Source organism: Xyrauchen texanus, chromosome 3 (assembly GCF_025860055.1).
Source record: "Xyrauchen texanus isolate HMW12.3.18 chromosome 3, RBS_HiC_50CHRs, whole genome shotgun sequence".
Taxonomy (NCBI): Eukaryota; Metazoa; Chordata; class Actinopteri; order Cypriniformes; family Catostomidae; genus Xyrauchen; species Xyrauchen texanus.
The window spans coordinates 9725393-9745214 of NC_068278.1; the positions used below are offsets into that span (position 1 = coordinate 9725393).

The following is a 19822-nucleotide window of genomic DNA, read 5'->3' on the forward strand; positions in this document are numbered from 1 at the left end:
CTCTCAAATGACTTTCTGCTTCAGCTGATGTCACCAAGCCCTCTTATTTTTCCACCCATTTTCTCCAATCACCTGGCTCAATTCCTATATGTATGCCCCCTTTTACTGATCCAATAAATTCTAATTAATTTGATAAAATTAGTAATCCTGCACTACTACTGGAAAATCCAGTTTCACATGGAAATATTTTAGATTACTGAAATAAAATTGGTTGTGAATACTGTTTATGTTTAATTTAAAAATTATAATTGTTGCAGCAACCCCAAAATCAGGCTGATTCAGTCATTCAACATAATATAATAAAAGATAATAATAATATGAATCGCATTGAGGTTACCTGACAAAATATTTGTATAGTACATGTTTTCACAGATATAACCTATGAAGTATTCTCTTGCTCTAAGAGTTTGATCATATAAATGATAAAAACCACAATTGTGTAACAAATGTAGGAGGTTGGAAATAATAGCTTAATAAGTACCACCACACAATCATCAAAATGATTTTGGACCAGTTTTTCAACCTATCCTTGCATTGAAAAGAGTAGCAGCAATAGTCATCTTCAATCAGCTCAATTCAACTAACACGGTAGTGATTCTATTTTGGAGCTAAAATGCTCCAGGAGGTGGGCCAGTAATGAGCATCATTAAGTTTGTTGCCAGGGGACATTTGAGCTCCTTTACCTGGTCTTTTTCTCGCATTAACATTCTTATAATCCTGCCACAGCACTCTCTTATGGAGCATTACACATACAGTCTCTCCCTATTCAATTCAGACAATTATCATACTGCTCTCATTGTGTTAGATCATTTTTAATAAAGCCAAATCTGAAATAATACAAATCTCTAAATTTCATATTTGCACCTTCTTTTGTTTATCTGTAATAGCTGGGTGATCATTTGTATCTGAACAAATATATAATACCCATCCAAAAGCATTTAAAAGAAAATGGCCTAAAAACACCCATTTACTCTAATATAGTAAAAGACATATTAAAAGATATATTGGCAGGGCTGGTTATGCTCTTCTCAAAATAAAACCCCAGATAAGATTAAAACAGCCAAGACCACCTTAGACAGGTTTAAGCTGGTCTCTAAACTTGACCAGCTCACAAGTGCCCACAGCCCCTCTAAAATAATCAAAACTGACAAATGGTATTACTGGGAGACCAGCAAACCAACTTAGGCTGGTTTAAGAAGTTTTTTAAACCAGGTAATTGGCCTGGTTAAAAAACGGCATTGAGTGACAGCTGTGCCTGCTTGGCTGATTCACATAAGAGTATCAGGTCCAAAATCCACCCTGTCAGTGAGTTATGTACAATTTTTTGTTTCATGTATTTTAGCCAAATTGAATTATTATGTACAACAAATGTCGAATTGGTTTTGAGCATATCTCACTGACTAACATTAGAAAATGGGACCTCTCGCAACCAAAGCAAATCAGTCAATATCAGTCAATGATAGTCAATATCAGTCAATGATATGCTAGTCCAATCTATCTATCCATCCATCCATCCATCCAGTTATCCCAAAAAGCACATTTTAAGCTAAATGCTCTTCCCTGCAGGCATTCACGGGCCCCCTTTACACCACCGGGCCCATATGCAACTGCATACCCTGCATACAGAGATGCTACGCCACTGTCTGGATTCACATCATCAGACCGCGCGCAACTCTACCTCGGGAAACATCTCCGTTTGCCCAGCGCTCTCCACATCTGATGGTAACGGGGCGATCGTGTGTTTCATCCGGTAAAGCATCACAATAACCAGGGCCAGAAGAAAGAGCAATAAACACACAAAAAGTCCAAGATATGTTGATAAACTCGGCAGACTGGGATCCGGACGTCCTATGTGCGCCACGGTGGTGGTCCAAAGCGGTTCTTCGGTGGACCCATTTATCCAAAGTATTGGCAAATCGTCAGGGGTAGGCGTGAAAAAGTTCCTCCAAATGATGCGCTCGTCTATCATGATGCAAGGATGCCGTCTTATTCCGCCAAAGACGCGGCATAGGATTGAAAACGCAAGCTGATGAAATCAATTCCGCACTAATTCAAGTTTTCGCCTTTCCATATGCAAATCCAGCATACTTTCAGATGTCGATTCCATCATTTCGAGGTGTCCAACAGTGCAGATGCGTGTGTGGTGCCTCCTCATAAACGAAAGAAGCGTCTGTTTGTCACGCGAGAGAGTTCATGGCAGCTCTTGAGTCTTCACAACGAACGCGTAAATACTCGCGCAATTTAAATTTGTTTCGCGTAAACCGTGACAATTACATTTTAAAAACCTATTTCGGTCATTTTAAATCCGTGTCTTCGTTGCCTGTGTAGTAAACGTGTAATAATGCATGAACGGAAGAAGGTACGACGACACCGTTTGGTGAAAATGGCACTGATGACCTTGCGCGTGATGGTGGTACCGCACACCGTTAGTATGCATCTTCATTAAAGATAGTCTATCTCATCAGTCAGAGACGCCAATTGATTTTAATCTCATCGCATGTATACATAACGCTATTATGTCAACGGCTCGAGGCTCTCGTTGACTCTCAGCTGTTAATAATGGTAATCTGTTAATAGTGTCGTGCTCGTGCACTAATGTGAATCCCTCAAACTGTTGCTTTCTAAATCGTTTAGAATATCTTCCGATTCTACTTCTCATGCACTGTGAAAAACATTTTGTCAAATTACCTGAAATGTGCTTTGTGCAGTAACTAAATTAGCTGGTTTTATTTAAAATGGAAAATATTGTTTAATATTACTCAATCAGCCTGATAGCTCATTCGGTAACAACTGCACATGTTCACTTTTTACAGTGATGGGAGGATGGATAAAATTATAGTCTTATTGTGTTTAAACTAATTTTGAACCTTTTCTTATGGCATTAAGTAACTACAATCAATAGAGGCTGACCAGTATACACAAAATTGGCAGCAATAAGTTGATATTTTTAATAGATAGATAGATAGATAGATAGATAGATAGATAGATAGATAGATAGATAGATAGATAGATAGACAGACAGAAGGAGAGACGGACGGACAGACATGTTGACAGATGATGGATGGACAGACAGATAGACAGACATATGATAGATAGATAGATAGACAGACAGACAGACAGACAGACAGATGATGGATGGACAGATAGATGATAAATGGATGGACGGACAGACAGACAGATAAACAGACATGTTGACGGATGGATGGACAGATAGATGATAGACAGACAGACAGATGATAGATGGACGGACGGACGGATGGATGTACAGACAGATGATAGATAGACAGACGGACGGACGGACGGACGGATAGATAGATAGACGGATAGACAGATAGATAGATGGACGGATAGACAGACAGATAGATAGATAGATAGACAGATGGACGGATAGACAGATGGACGGATAGATAGATAGATAGATAGATAGATAGATAGATAGATAGATAGATAGATAGACAGATGGACCGGATAGATAGATAGATAGATAGATAGATAGATAGATAGATAGATAGATAGATAGATAGATAGATAGATAGATAGATAGATGATGGATGGATGGAGAGATAGATAGACATACAGACAGATAGATAGATGGACGGACAGACAAACAGACATGTTGACAGATGATAGATGGATGGATGGACAGGTAGACAGACAGACAGACAGACACATAGGAGATAGATGGACGGAGAGACAGACAGATAGATGATGGATGGAGAGATAGACATACAGACAGACAGATAGATGATGGATTGAGTTCAAATCTATGTGGGACCTTCTGCAACTTTAGTGCCAAAGGTGTGGAGAACCCAATCAGAAGGGCTTTTCAAAAGCAGTTAGCCTCCGAATCTTCTGTATGGAAAGCATTCATACTCTGATGGCCAGTGGCCTCATTTATAAAGACATCGCAAAATGATGTTAAATGTAAATAGGACAATTTCCTAAATGATCCTGAATGATTTATAAAACCTCCCAGTCACAAAGAAATGTTCCTTTATGCGTCCCACTTTATAAATCGTAATTCATCTTAAAATCATGCGTACGTGAACGACTGCATGGACTCCAGCTACAGAACGCCCACAAATATCTTAATATGATGAGACAGAAAACAATCAAATTGCACGCACAAATTATTCATTCATGCACATGGAATGTTCTTATGCAGTTGACAAGTTTATATATAATATACTCAAAACCACCAAAATAACACAGGTGATAAAATATAAGGTCATATGATGACCTCAAGGAATGTATTTTCCAATGGCTTTAACAATATTTAACAGTATAAAAATACATCAACTGACCATTGGTCACAAAAGTATCTATGCAATTTTATGGTGCACAGCACAGCACTGCAACAAAAACATTTACAAAATACCAGAACTAGTTATTAAATGTCTTTTACCTGGCACATGATACTGTATAAAGGTGTGGAACAGAAGTCAAAACGTTAAGCAGCAGTATCAGTGATTCATCAATCCCTTTTTTTCATGATCCTTTTAAAAAAGCATAAACCCCTCTGACTTTCCTTCTGAAGAACAAATAACTACTCCATATCTATACTGTGATTTACCCTGTGAAGTTCAAGGTCTCTCTTTTGTAATGTGTTGTGATGAATGCCAGCTTACATTTTAAAATCTCTTCAAAGATTCTATTAAGACATTTCTTTCAAACGAATAACAGAGATTATTTCATCTAAAACAGCTGTATTTACCATGCTGAGCGTGGGCCACTGAGCATATTCCTTAATCGAATAATTTTTTCAAGGTCTTTTAACAAGCTTCTTAATGCCTTTCCACTACAACGCACCTTTTTAAAATTCGAGCTTTTATACCTCCAACTGCATTTTGTTTCTGAAAGGCTGAACATTTTTCTATTGCAATCATTTTCCATCTCTGAGAAAACAATAAGGCAGATCCCAAAAAAAGACATGCCATGTCTTCCAAAGATGTACGTCATTAAATTCTGTATGTTAAACTATGGAGTTAGAATTGTTTCGAATTCAGAGATTCATAAATAGAAAGTTGGTTCATAAATAAATTGAATGAGATCCACAAATAAATGTAAGACGTTTCACAAAAATGAAACAAACTCACAAATAAAAACAATGAGATTTGCAAATAAAAAACGTTATTTACAAATATATATTTATATGAACTGACAAACACAACTCTGTCCAGCATTCATTTGTGAATCGCGCGCATTTATTTGCGTATCGCTTGCTGTGCATTTGTGGATGGCAGCTCACATTTCTGAAACATTTCATGAGGGAGAGCTGCGGGCAATTCACAAATAGGTGGATTCTAGCCAATCAGAAAATGGTCACATTACTTGGACCAAATGTAGCATGTTTTATCTTCAACCAATCACACTTCTTTTTACTATCAGGGCAGGACCAGAGTCACAGAGCTCTCATGAGCATGGAATCTAGCACAGACAGATATGCTCCAAGGCCGCAAACTTTTAATGAGGAATACAGTGACTTAAGGTTTGTATCATTTTCTCTCAGTCCTTAACATGCATAGTGTTTTGTTAAATGTCGACAGCTGAAAGTTGCCCATTTGTTGAATGTCCTGATCTTTAGCTTTATAGCTAACCTGGCTGACTGTACGAGTCTGCTATTTTCATTTTAACCAAGTTTCTTGACTGAAATGTGTCATCAAAACATTTACTGTTAATGTTACATGGCACACTACTAGACACCACAAAAGATCAGTAGTACAGATAGTGTCTTCATTAAACATGAATCATATTATATGATCTTAGGAGCACAAACCATATATGAATACCCTATATTACACAGTGTACAAGATCTGCTATGCCAGTAATATGGTTTCACATTAAGTTAATGTATTTAATAAAAGCAGTTGTTAGGTAAAATATAGTAGAATTTTGTTTTAGGAGTTTCTATTACTGGGTCCCTTTCTAAAATACAGCATCATGCTCTGACACTCATAATTGACTCATTGGCTATTGCCATCTTTTTCCAGATGTTTCCCCTGTGCTCTGCCCATCAACTCTGAGCACTTGACTCACCTGCTCCAAACTCAATGGGGAGGAGGAACAGTTCTAAAATATAAATTTAGAAAACTAAATAATTCAAAAACAAACTAATGTTATAGAGCCCCTGTTTTCCCGTCTCAACTCTATTTTACAAACACAATTTATCAAATCAACAATAAAGTTGTATTGTGGGAACAGAAGAGAACAGTAACAAAGAAACTTAAGAGTTTACATGGAAGCAATAAATTATCTTCAGGAGGGGGTAATGCCAAAATAAAACAAAAGAAGCTTACCTGCGCAAAACAAAGACAATACTAAACCTTACTCCATCTCTCTAACTATAAACAGGAGAAAAGTTATACAAAATAATGTAGCACCCACCTTCCTACAGCTTCCTTAAAATAAACTCATTAAATAAGAGCACACATGATAATACAACTCGCCCTGCACTCAGGAATAACAATGAATACCCAATTACAAATAGTGCCACAAAACTCCCTTGTGATAACACAACTACAATAGCTCACACGGAACATATACACAAGGAGAAATGATCCCACGTCTGGGACAGGAGAAAGGGACCAGGCAAGAGAGACCTTGGGGAAATTGTCTCTCCCGTAACTCCAAACTGGCCAACTTATATCAGAGCATTTGCCAAGTCACAGTGTTGTATCAGCTGTCTGGGAAGGATTCTCCTAGTCAGGGTAAGTTATTGGAAAAAATAACAGTTACAGATTAAAAACAAGTCCATCGCTGTATAGAAAATAACATATTACACTAACAAGACTGGGCCATGGAGCTTTGTGTAATTTAAACAAATTACTAATTGAATGAAAGAATGTTACATTTTATATAGAGTTTACTGACACTACACTCAAAGAACTTTACACAGGGAACAGTGGACTCTCCTCAACCACCAGCAGTGTGCAGCATCCACCTGGATGTTGCAACGGCAGCCATAGACATGACGAGCAAAGAGATAGGCTGGTAGACTGATGGACCTTGGCAAGATAAAAGTGTATTCCTCAGGTGTGCTCTTGGGAACAGCATCTATTTACATGTGCTTGTTGGTGTGCATGCATGCGGGTGTGCATGTGCATATGTGTTTTAGTGTAGGCATGCCTGTAATTTTGTGTGTGTGTGTGTGTGTGTGTGTCTATAATGTCGCTTTGTTCTGGTGCTCAGCTGGCAATGCGACATTGAAACTTAAAAAAGGATTATAAAAGATTATAAATCATGAATGTGCTGTGATTTCCCCCAAAACACTTTTGCTCACTCTTTCTTCCTACATCTTTCCAATCACTTCCATATCTCTTTCTAACATCTTCATTTTAAAGGCACGGGAGCTGGTAGCAGCGAAGGGCAGAGCTAATTATGGCTGGATGAAGTTGTTCACAAGTGGCTTGTGTGTAATGGCTGAAGACTTCGGCCTACTTAAAGGTGTTGTAAGCTATTTTCTTAATGGAATGACATGCTGAAAATACCTGTTACCTGAAATCATTGAATTATGTGCCCTGAAACAACACACCTGTCTCTGTGACAGCCTCTGTAAACAGTAAACAAAATGGTGGTTGAAGATTATTTACTTAGCCAAACAAAAGATTTGAAGTGCTTTCTGCCTGTCAATCATTTTGCATGTTCACAGGACAACCCATTAATGGAAAGCAGGACACTGAGAGCATGCATGTTGGTGAAGACCTTTTAAGATTCACCAATGAATCATTCTTTTGAGTTGGTTCGTTTCAGTGAAGATTGTAAGAGAGTGGTAATTCTGAGATCCTTCTATTATTTCTGCCATTTGAACAAGTCTTTATAAATGCTTTGTATAGCCAGTTTCATGAATGCTACACATATTCAGCTTCTCTGAAAAGTCACCAGAATGTAACTCTTTGGTATTTTATGCTGTTCAAGGGTTTGTGTTATGTGAATAACCAATCAAGGTCTGTATATGGCCATGGTTTTCAAGTAGGGGCTGAAACAATGTTCCAGACCTTTATGTTGGTTATTTTCTGTAGAACACGAGGAGAATTTTTCATGAAACTTCACGCAGTTCATAGTGGCCACGTGATTCAACTTCAAACATGACATAAAAGCGCAGATAAAGTAAAGTGATCACACTTAATACTCAGTTTACTGTATGTATAGACACATACCATGGTCTTGGTGACTGACAAAGTTGTGCTTCTATGGTGCAGTGGATAGTTCCAGTGGCTTGACCTCTGAATTGTGGACTGGAAAGTCATAGGTTCAATTCAGTACTGGGGTGACTTGTCCTATGGTGTTTGCTTTTTCTGTATATCATATGTGCTTAATGTTGTGCAGTGGTTGCCATGCTGGTGCTTTGCCCAGTAATTGCTGCTTGCAGATATATTATTTATGTTGCTTTTACTTGGCAATCTACCATATCAGAAAATAAAAAATTTTGTTGGATGAACTTAAATCTAATAATGTAGTCACTTTTATATGTTATGAGCATAAATGTGTCTGTTGGTTTTACTTAATTGAGTCACATTCAAACTACTTTTCAGAAATTACTGAAAGGAATATTCAATACAAGTTAAGCTCAGTCAAAAGACATAATGTTGATTACAACGAAAAATAATTTCGACTCATCTATCATTTCCTTAAAACAAAAAATGAAAGCAAATATCGAGGTTACAGTGAGGCACTTACAATGGAAGTGAATGGGGCCAATCTGTATACCTCAAAATACTCATTGTCAAGCCACAAGACGTAAACAATATTCATGTTAACATGATTATAGTGTGATAAAATTGCTTACAATTTTTTTTCTGTGGAAAGTTAAGTCAATTTTACAACTTCATTGCCATGACGATGTAATGTCAACAAACCTAAAACCCTAAAATGACTGTAAAAATTTCGATTTGACCTTTGAGTTGACATTCACTGCTCAAATAATACTTTTAACAGAAGTTGTAACAGAAGAATTAATGGATGCACTTTTATAAAATTATAAGCTTCACATTATGCCTTTAAACCGTCCAAACATTGGCCCAGTTGTAAGTGCCTGACAGTAAACCTCAGTTTTTCTAGATAAAGGTTTTGTTGTAATCAACATTGTCACAAATACTGTCGATTGAGCTTAACTTGTATTGAACCCAGAATATTCTTTAAATAGTAGGCCTAAAACAATTATGTTTTATTAAATTTGGTCTCAAACTCATGTTGCGTTTGAGACCAAAATAGGTTTATTGTTACACAAAACTTTAATAAACTTAAAGATTTAACCTATGACATAAAATAACGAAAACTACCAGACTTGTAAAACTTGCACACGCCTTCCCTTGAAATTCACCGCCACCTCGCCATTTCAACGTTTGCCGTTGGGTGGCGCGTTGTTTCCACTGTATGCGCACGGAGTGTGTTGTTGTCAAGTGCTCAGGAAAGTATCATTGGCACGCAGAGCTCAACTCTTCCCAGACAAACTTTCGCTGCCGAGGTACGAGCACAACACCGTTGCTTCTGATCCCGAACGCAGACGGTCTGCTATGAGAAGATGTCCTTGAACGACGTGTACGTGTTCCGGCCGTTCAAACTGATCGCTCTTCTCTGCGTGTTTCTCGCGCTTTGCCTGGACATTGTTGCGCTGTTGAGCCCCGCGTGGGTGACGGCGGAGGGCTACGCGCTGTCTCTGTGGGAGTCATGCAGGGAGATCGAGAGCCACTGGAACTGCATCTCCACCCTCAAATCTGGTAAGCAGCCCAACGTTATTATCCACAATTGTTTGGATGAAAATGACAGTCTTCAAACTGTAAACATTGGTGAATGGAACATTTGTACGCATTTTTGAAGTGAGTCAATTACGATAACACCCAACCTAGAACTTGAATAACGATTATTAGCACTATTGATGCTACGCAGATATAAGTACTCGTGCGCTAGAGCATTTTACAGCGATGTTTTCGTTTGTTTACCCGCTGCACGTGAACGCTGTCAACATTCTGGTTTAAAATAGCGGACTTGCAACAACAGTACCTTATTCAAAGCAGCGCCATCTTTGATTTTTGACGGGAATGACAATGAGTACATGCAATACATATATAAAATGTTTCCTCTCGGATGTCAATAAGACATTCAGCAGATGTCTTTGAGACGTTTTTGATTTAAAATGTTGGTAAATCTGAACTTTTTAAGATGTTTAGCAGATGTTAATTAATATGCGATGCTTCCCAGATGATAATATCTAAAACACGCATCTCAGAGACATGTCCATGTGCTATCTATCTTGGTTGTTTTTGGAACATTCCGCTGAGGAGACATTAAAAATAACTTTCCAAGGAATTTCAGAAGACCAAAAACTCAAGACAGCATGATTTTTGGTAAATAAAGTGTGATCTAGGTTCTTTATGACAGTTTTATATGTTGAAAGTCATTGAAGAGACATTAAATGGATAGTTGGATGAAAATACTCTCATTATTCACTTAACCTGATGCCAGATGTGTATGACTTTCTTCAGCAGAACACAAATTAAGATTTTTAGAAGTTAGAGCTCTATCAGGTCCTTATAATGGATGTACACGGGCACCAGCACTTTTGACGGTCCAAAAGTCACATTTAGGCAGCATAAAATTAATCCACACGACTCCAGTCAGTGGCATAAGGGTAAGTGAATAATGAGAGAATTTTCATGTCACCGGTGAGCAAGGAAGGACCAAGATGCAGAAGAGCAATTCACAGTTCTTTATTTAAAGAATAGCAGGAATAATTGAATAAAGGGGCAGAGATGAAGTACAGACTGCAGCAAGGTGGAGGATTAGGCAGTGTGGTGAGGTGGGTGGTCCGGAATGCAGCGGCGTGATGGAACACCCCTGCCGAAGCAAGCAGACACTTAGCAGCGGGCGATGACACAGGCAATGAGTAATCCAGTGGACAGGAATAAACCGACTGACCGGAGCCATACTGGCAACACAGCAGAGAGAAAAAAACAAACAAACACTGACCGAGGCGAGAGAGCATGAGGTGAGACTCTGCATTCACACACAACAATCTAGCGAAGAACGTGACACACCAGGGAGCTTAAATAGGGAAGCAAGGAATGAGAAACAGCTGCCGCTAGTCAGATAACGAATGGCGTTACCGTGGCAATGCTGATTGGTCTGCCGAGCGACTGCTGAGGCACACAGAATGAACCGGGAAAACTCAAGGGCCGTGATATTTTTGGGTGAATTATTCCTTTAAGTCTATCGCTCACAGCCTCGTTTTCATTATCGTCAGAAATCAAAGATGGCGCTACTATGAATAAGGTCTATAACAAGGTCTATCTATAAGGCTATCTCCTTTATTTCATAAACAAACCAACTGACCACAGAAAAGTGAGGTATTTATTGTGGTTTTCTGAGAACATCACTGACGACAAGAACACACAATGGGTCATTGTTAGAGACCTGACCTCAATTTCTCTCAAACACACACACACACATTGGTGACAGAATATTTTCCTTTTTTGTTTTGACTGGCCACACTTTTAACAACTGTTAGTCATCTCTAGCCTACTTTCTAACCAGCCACAGTAACCTTTTCAGAAAGACAGATGTGTAGCTATTCATTTTGAACCCTTCTGAAAGGATCTGTCGATTTAATGCTGTTAAAGTTTATCTTTGTATTGGTGAGTGATTATTTGCCATCTGGGAGGCTTTTGCTTCGACCCCCGTGAGCATTGTGATCACAGTGGGCGTGCTCTTTGCTATTGTTGTCGAGCTGGCAGGAATGCCTTTGTATTCAGACTGTTTCAGACTTTCATGGGAAAGTGGATACCAAATGCAATTGGATGCGTTTGCTATGCATTAAAGGAGTCTGCTAGCCGAAAGTTTAAATGTCACTTTACACACCATCATGTTGTTTAAACCCTGTATTACTTTCTTTCTTTTGCAGAACACAAAGAAAGATATTGTGAAGGATGTATGGGCAGCATAAAAGTAATCCATACGACTCCGGAAGTTTAATCTATGTCAGGCTATTCAACATCTGAAAGCTCAAGGGCCCTCAAAGCATCCCTTCTGCCTTGAAGGCTACACTCTTAATTTATATATAAATATTAGGCATGTTACAATACAATACGATGCATAGCCTCAAGAAACGAGACAAAACAATATAATACGAGCACCCACAAATGTTTCGCTCAAACATATTCAAGGATTTTGAAATGTCTTTTAAATCATAAATGCCACAGATAGTCTGAAAGCCTCCTGTGAACAAGTTGAAATGACTGCAGCGCGGAAAAAACTTATTTCAATGTAATTTAGTGGTGAAAAAAAGTTATGTGGATGGAAATGCCTTTTCAACAGAGAATAGCCAGACTGGTTCAAAAAGTCTATGGTAACTCAGATAACCACTCTGTAGAATATCATCTCAGAATGCTTCCGAAATGCGGGTTGGCGCTATTTTGGCAGCACGAGGGGGACTTGCACAACATAAGGCAGGTAGTTTTAATGTTGTGTCTGATTGGTGAATATATGATCAGTTCTGTTACTTTCAAAGACACTGTCCTCTGGTAAACACCACGAGTGTTCAACATCACATACACCAGAGATGCTCTAAAAAGCATAAAGATACTTTTAAAAAACAAAAAAGTATATGGTAAACACTAGAAAATGAAAATGTAACATCTTTTTGATATATAATGATACCTGGATTGAGTACCTGCCAATTGTTTTCAGAGTGAAGGCATCACCATCTTGAAGCCTACACTGTGCTCCAAATGAGTCCGATGTAAAGACTTCTAGTGAATGAGGACTTAAATTTTGGTCTGTTTCTCAACTGAAGCAATTGCACTACTTTTGAAGGAATGAAAACTAACCATTTAAAGGAGTATAATGCCATCTTTAATTGTCCTAAGGAATTCATGAGATTTAAGAGCTATAGCAAAGATTTTCAGTGAAGATAACAAGTTTTACAGACTACTTTTATGGTGCTTTTCATGTCTTTTGATCTATATTTGCACCAAATATACAACGAACAAGACTTAATATAATATATTAAAATATTGCATTCTTATGGACTAGAGGCTTTGTTGGTTTTACCGATTAATCGGTGCCATTAGTATTGGTTATTGGCAAATATTTATGCAGTGGCCTCTAGAGGTGAAATAAAACAATCACCTTGGGATTTGCTGTATATAAGTCTTTTCATCATTGAATATATTCATACATATTTGTATCCTCCCTTCAATGCATATTTTGTTATTTTGATTAGATAATCAAGTATTCTAAATTGAAGGGATGGCATACAATGGAAAATGTGACTATGTAAATGTGCCATGTCAGCACATTCTCTCCAAAAATAACCTTATTCATCATTAAAACCGTTAGTGTGGTGAATATATAATCTATAAAATGCTTAATTTAGCTTGTTTATAGTTGTAAGTCTGACGTTCTGCACCAAATCGTTATTTTTTTGGTTGAACTGCATCTGACATTTTATTTACTTTGTACTCTTGCAGCCTCTATGTCTGTACCCATCACAGTATGGAAAGACTAAGAACTTTTTTTATAAACTATCTGCAGATGAATCCGTTTTCACCCTTTTCCACCACCTTAGTTATCAGTAATGACAAATTTCCATATTGGTCTACCTCTACTATGGAACTGTGAGGTCAATCAAATACTTCTTGAAAACAAATTCTTGAGGATAATTTTGCAAGCAGAGTAGTCAAAAGCAGGAGCTCTAAGAGATGGTTTTCTGAACAATGTTTTTCTACTGTGGTGCTGCAGTGTGGTCCCTGGCATGTCTTAAAACAATTCAGTCTGTATTCTATCTCTTATCTGGCTCTGTCATTGTCCTGCTGGTACACACTGCTGAGCAAATGGCAATCTGTAGAATCCCACAGCAGCTTCTGGTGATAATGAGGCTATAGCTCGCTGCTCACAGGGGATGGAGGATTGTGTGTGTGTGTGTGTGTGTGTAAGAGAACCCTGGAGATGTTTTCTGTGGGAATATGAGTGTGGCTGTCTAGTCTCTCATTCTGTCTGCCTTCATTTTCTTTTATCATATGCCTATCTCTCTGTACAGATCTGTCCTGGAGGGAAAGCTTGAGGATGGACTCTCAAACTTACACTGGATGTGGTTGTGTGTATTGTGGGACAGAGACAAGAGGTTTTACAGAGAGAAAGGCACACATTTACTTTATTGTTGCTTACTTTGAGGGTCATCTTTAATGAGGACACACCTGTTTCTTCCTTTGTCTCTTTCATGGTCCATCGATCTTGAAAGTCAGTTAAATATCTTCTTTTAACTCAGTTAGGAGAGCCCTGCTAATATCCATGGTAACATTTAAATAAGTGATGCTCTGGTCTAGAATTGACATAGAAAAGGCTTCGAAAGTCTGACTTTGCAACAACTTGTTATATACAGTTGAAGTCAGAAGTTTGCATACACCTTAGCAAAATACATTTAAACTCTGTTTTTCACAATTCCAGACATATAATTGTAGAAAACATTTTCTGTTTTAGGTCAGTTACTTTATTTTAAGAATGTGAAATGTCAGAAAAATTGTAGAGAGAATTTTTCATCACATTCCCAGTGGGTCAGAAGTTTACATACAATTTGTTAGTATTTGGTAGAGTTGCCTTTTAAATTGTTTAACTTGGGTCAAATGTTTTGGGTAGCCTTCCACTAGCTTCTCACAATAATGGCGCTTTTCCACTACACAGTACCAGTTCGCCTCGGCTCAACTCAACTCGACTTTGTTTGGTTTTCCACTGTGTAAAAGTTGTACCTGTACCTGCTTTCGGGTACTTTTTTTCGTACCACCTCCGGCGAGGTTCTGAGCGGGCTGAGGCGATACTAAAATGTGACGTAAAAACAATGCCGACTGCTGATTGGTCAGAGAGAATCGTCACTATTCACTGCGTCATCATTGCGCAGCGCCAGACGGAGTAGCCAGAATAACCCGCCATTTTTAAATAGTTTAAAAAGTAAACACAGATATAGCCTACAAAACTATTATTATGGCAACTCGGAAGAATACGCCGTGGTCAAACGAGGAGGTGCAGACTTTTCTTTGTTTGGTTGCCGAAGAAAGGATCCAGCGAGAGCTTGATGGGGCAACGAGGAACGAAAAAGTTTATCGAGAAATCTCCGAACTGCTGTCCACACATGGCTACAACAGGACTTTCCAGCAATGTAGGGAAAAGTTAAAAAAAACTGAAAAGTGACTACAGAGCTGTAAAGGACCACAACAGCCGCAGTGGTTCAAACCGAAAAAGCTGGAAGTGGTATGAACAGATGGACGGTATCTACGGCCATAGACCGGCGAGCAACGGGGGGGAGGGTGGACTTGACTCAGCCACCAGTTTGTTGGAGTCGCTGATGGAGGATGGTAAGTGTTTTAAGTTTACATTACATTAATTCTGTAGGTGCACTCAGCTCGAGAGTTATGTTTTCTGTAGGCTGGCTTTTGAAAAGCTGAAGCTCACTTATAACAACGAAGACTGTAAACTTGTGTCGCAGATAACAATTGCTGCTACCTCTAGCTAGCTGCTAACTCTGCCATTGCTATTTTCGTATTGTGTTGACTTTTGTATGATCTTTCTATCTAAGATTCATTTTCGACGAGGGAGAATGGTTCAGTGACACCCACTGATGCCACGTTTGCACCAGAACCAGCAGCACCATCGACACCAACAAGATCAGTAGCGTCGACACCGAGACCCGCAGCAGCGTCGACACCGGCAACCGGTTAGTATAATTGAGAAAAAGTAAACCCTTCTAGCCTGTTGTCTGTGAATCCATACACACTTATTAATATATCATTAATCGTATCAATAACTCAATAACGTAAACTTACTTGCATAACAACAGGAAGCATTCCCAGTTATGGGAATACAGGATTCATTAATATACCTGTTCAGTATTTTTATAACTTTCCAGACGTACACAGTGTACACCTATACTGTACACATAGTATTTTAATGTTGACATTTACTAAAATAGTTGGGCTCAGATGTTAAGTCGTTACATATACTATATAAGTAATAGTAAGTTGTGGGCTTGTCTTTTTTGTGTAGCAGCTGTAATGATAATACATGTGAACAATTTAAAACACACACAACCTTTGAATGAAACGTGACTGGTCCGTTTTTCTTTATAACTCATTCATTGTAATTATTTTTTGGCCAGGACGGAGGAAACGAAAGAGGGAACAGGAGCATCTGACTGTCCTGAGGGAGATGCAGACATCGGATGTCGAGCAGCTGGAGTTGAACCGGGCACAGCAGGAGCGCCATTTACAGATGGCACTCGATGATGCAGCACATGCCCGAGAACTCGAAGCGGCTTTAAGGAGAGAGGAGATTGCTGCAATGTCGTCCTTCAACCAGGCCTTTCTGGGAACCCTGAGCCAGCTTGTCCAGGCACTGAACCGGCGGGATGCTGTTCCACCGCCCCTGGACTGAAACCCCTTTGTTTATTTTAATTTAATGTTTGCACTACATGTAACATATGTATATAGTTGGATGTGTGAATTTATATTAATATTATATTTTTTTCTATTTGTATGCGTGTTTAAATAAAACCTTTTTGAAACTTATTACAAACAGTGTTTTTTTTGGATGGTTTGCTTTTTACAAGGGTTTGAACAAGTATTTTCAGATTGTATACTGTGATAACCTTTAATGAAAAACAGCAGAGACAACATATTTAATGATAATGTATTTATTTAGCAATTAAAATAACGCATCAGACCCTCTCGTACATCTCTGCCCTCCTCCTCAACACCCTGTGCCACTGGCACCACAGGCTCTGCTGCTGCAGGTGCATCCCAGTCATTGTCATAGTCCTCTCCGTGACTCTCACAAAGGTTATGCAAAGCACAGCAAGTAAGAATCATAGATTTCACAATTGTAACATCACAGTCATTTCTTTTCATGAGGCAACGCCACCTTCCCTTCAGTCTACCAAAAGCGTTTTCAACCACTACCCGTGCTCGACATATTTTCTTGTTGTAGATCTGCTGTTCTACTGTCAGCCGTCCAGTGTCAGTGAATGGCTTTAGGAGCCAGTTCTGCAGGGGATAGGCAGAATCTCCCAGGATGTAGCAGCCAACATTCACCCCACCAATATTCGTGGTGTAAGTTGGAAAGTGGTTGCCACGGCTGGCCAACTCCCACAATGTGGACAGTCTTAAAACACGAGCATCATGCAAGCTGCCAGGCAGTCCTGCAAACACGTTCCAGAACAGTCCTTTTCCATCTACAACACCTTGAAGGACGATGGAGTGCCAGCCTTTACGGTTGAAATAGTCACAGTGGTACTCCTGTGGTGCCAAAATGGGTATGTGTGATCCATCAATAGCACCAACACACTGCGGGAGCCCCCATCTGTTCTCAATGTAGGCAGCCATTTCTTCAAACTTCTCCTGGTCTGGGTAACGGATTTGTTCGGGAACCAACAACGTTTCTGCAGCAGCAGTGAACTCTTGAACACACCGGCAAACAGTTGTTATGCTTACTCCGAAAAGAAGGCCGATAGTTCTGTACTCTGAACCGGTTGCAAGCTTCCATAGTGCGATGGCCACTCTCTTCTTTAGAGGAACACACTTGCGGAAGCTTGTGTCTTGTCTCTCCATCACTGGACGCAGTTTGTTGTACAAATATATGAATGTTTCTTCCGACATTCTGAAGTTCTGAACCCACTGCGCGTTTGTGAAACCAGGAACAATAACATCCCACCACTCGGTAGCTCGGTTGAAAGCCCAAACAGACGGTCTGCCGCGGCGACTTTGCAAAGCTAAACGGATCTGAAACACATAAACCATGCACATTTTAGTACGTAATACTGGTAGCTATAAAGTTGATTAAATACTTTGCATATAGTATAGTATTTACACATATGCAAACATTAGCTATGTTAGCATAACTTACCCTCTTGCGTCGGCTTTGAACAACCGGATTCGTCTCGTAGTCTGAACTCTGTAGTAATTCCCAAACTCTCCTGTTTTTTTCAGCAGTGTTTCGTTTTGCTGCCCTCAGCCTCTCATGAAACAACGTTTGTCTTCTTGCTGTGAGAAACAGCCACATCCCGAGGATCAAAAACAGCATACACTCGATTTCCTCCATTGTCCTGTGTGTGTGGGTAGCGGATATGTGTGTCGCGCATAAGATTACGTCACGGCAGTTTCCTGCGGCGTCGCTATGACGACCGGGTACTATTTGTGGCGGTACTGTCTGCAATGGAAAACAGAGTGAAAAGCGAGCCGAGTTGAGGCAAGCCGAGGCGAGCTGGTACTGGTAATGGAAAAGCGCCATAAGTTGCTGGAATCGCACATGCTTTTTCAGTTCTGACCACAAATTTTCTATCAGATTGAGATCAGAGCTTTGTGATGGCCTTGACTTTGTTGTTCTTAAGCCATTTGCCACAACTTTGGAGGTATGTTTGGGGTCATTGTCCATTTGGAAGACCCTTTTGCAACCGAGCTTTCTTCTTGGCTGATGTCTTGAGATATTGCTTCAATATATCCACATAATTTCCCTTCCTCATGATGGCATCTATTTTGTGAAATGCACCAGTTCCTCCTGTAGCAAAGCACCCCCACAATATGATGCTTCCACCCCCATGCTTCAGGGTTGGGATGGTGTTCTTTGGCTTGCAAGCCTCACCCTTTTTCCTCCAAACATAATGATGGTCATTATTGGCAAAAAGTTACATTTCTGTTTCATCAGACCAGATAAAATTTCTCCTGAAAGTAAGATCTCTGTCCCAATGTGCACTTGCAAACTGTAATCTGGCTTCTTATGACGGTTTTGGAGTAGTGGTTACTTCCTTGTTGAGCGGCCTTTCAGGTTATGTCAATATAGGAGTCGCTTTTCTGTGGATATAGATACTTGTCTACCTGTTTCCTCCAGCATCTTCACAAGTTCCTTTGCTGTTGTTCTGGGATTGATTTGCACTTTTTGTACCAAACTATGTTCATATATAGGAGACAGAATGGGTCTCCTATCTGAGCTGTATGATGGCTGCGCTGTTCCATGGTGTTTACTTGCATACTGTTGTTTGTACAGATGAACGTAGTACCTTCAGGCATTTGGAAATTGCTCCCAAGGATGAACTAGACTTGTGGAGGTCCACAATTATTTTTTCTGAGGTCTTTGCTGATTTCTTTTGATTTTCCCATGATGTCAAGCAAAGAGATTTTGGAAAAATTACTCTTGTCATGCACAAAGTAGATGTTCTAACAGACATATTTGCAATGGCTCCAGCATATTTACCTTCCCCTGTGGCATGACCAGAATCTTGTTGCATCAACAGCATGGGAGACTGGGGTTCGAATCCCACGTTGAAACCAGGAAATGATCGCGTTTGCATGATAAGAGAAGGCCGCGATTCGAAGGTTGCATTTTTCCCTGAAACGTTATATTTGTACTCCACTAATGGTTAGGTTTGGGTTGGGGTGTTAATTTGATAAAATGTGCATTCCTCTTCACTGTATTACATCTTGTATAGTTCACTTTTGGTGCCCCTCCTTGACATTACACCTGGAATTAGAGCGCACATGTGCCCAACAACACTTACCACTTTGGCCACTGGGGGCAGTGTTTCGCATATCGTTAAGCACAGACTGAATTCAGCTAAGGAAAAGTCAACCTACAGTTTCCGATTTCACTGAGAGATCAGATTTTTGGACCCCACTGTATGATTTAGTAAACTGTTTTATGTTTGTGCTTTTCCCAATACACATTGTGCCAAAGCAGCTTTACAGAAAATCAGATCATTAAAAAAAACACACAAAAAAAACAGACTTTCTATAAGTTGGTATTATTTAAAATTTCACAACTTGAAACTCCGTTGTCCACATATGTGGAT

At 39.4% G+C, this 19822-nt stretch overlaps 1 protein-coding gene across 1 annotated transcript in view; it reads left to right on the forward strand.

The window, feature by feature from the left end:
• The first annotated feature begins 9405 nt into the window (after positions 1-9405).
• The window catches only part of LOC127631453 (transmembrane protein 47-like), a 43171-nt gene continuing 32754 nt past the window's right edge, over positions 9406-19822 (forward strand). Inside the window, exon 1 of the mRNA XM_052109566.1 lies at positions 9406-9716. Within this exon, the coding sequence (XP_051965526.1) occupies positions 9521-9716 (196 nt within the window). The 5' untranslated portion in view covers positions 9406-9520. The remainder of the gene's footprint in view (positions 9717-19822) is intronic.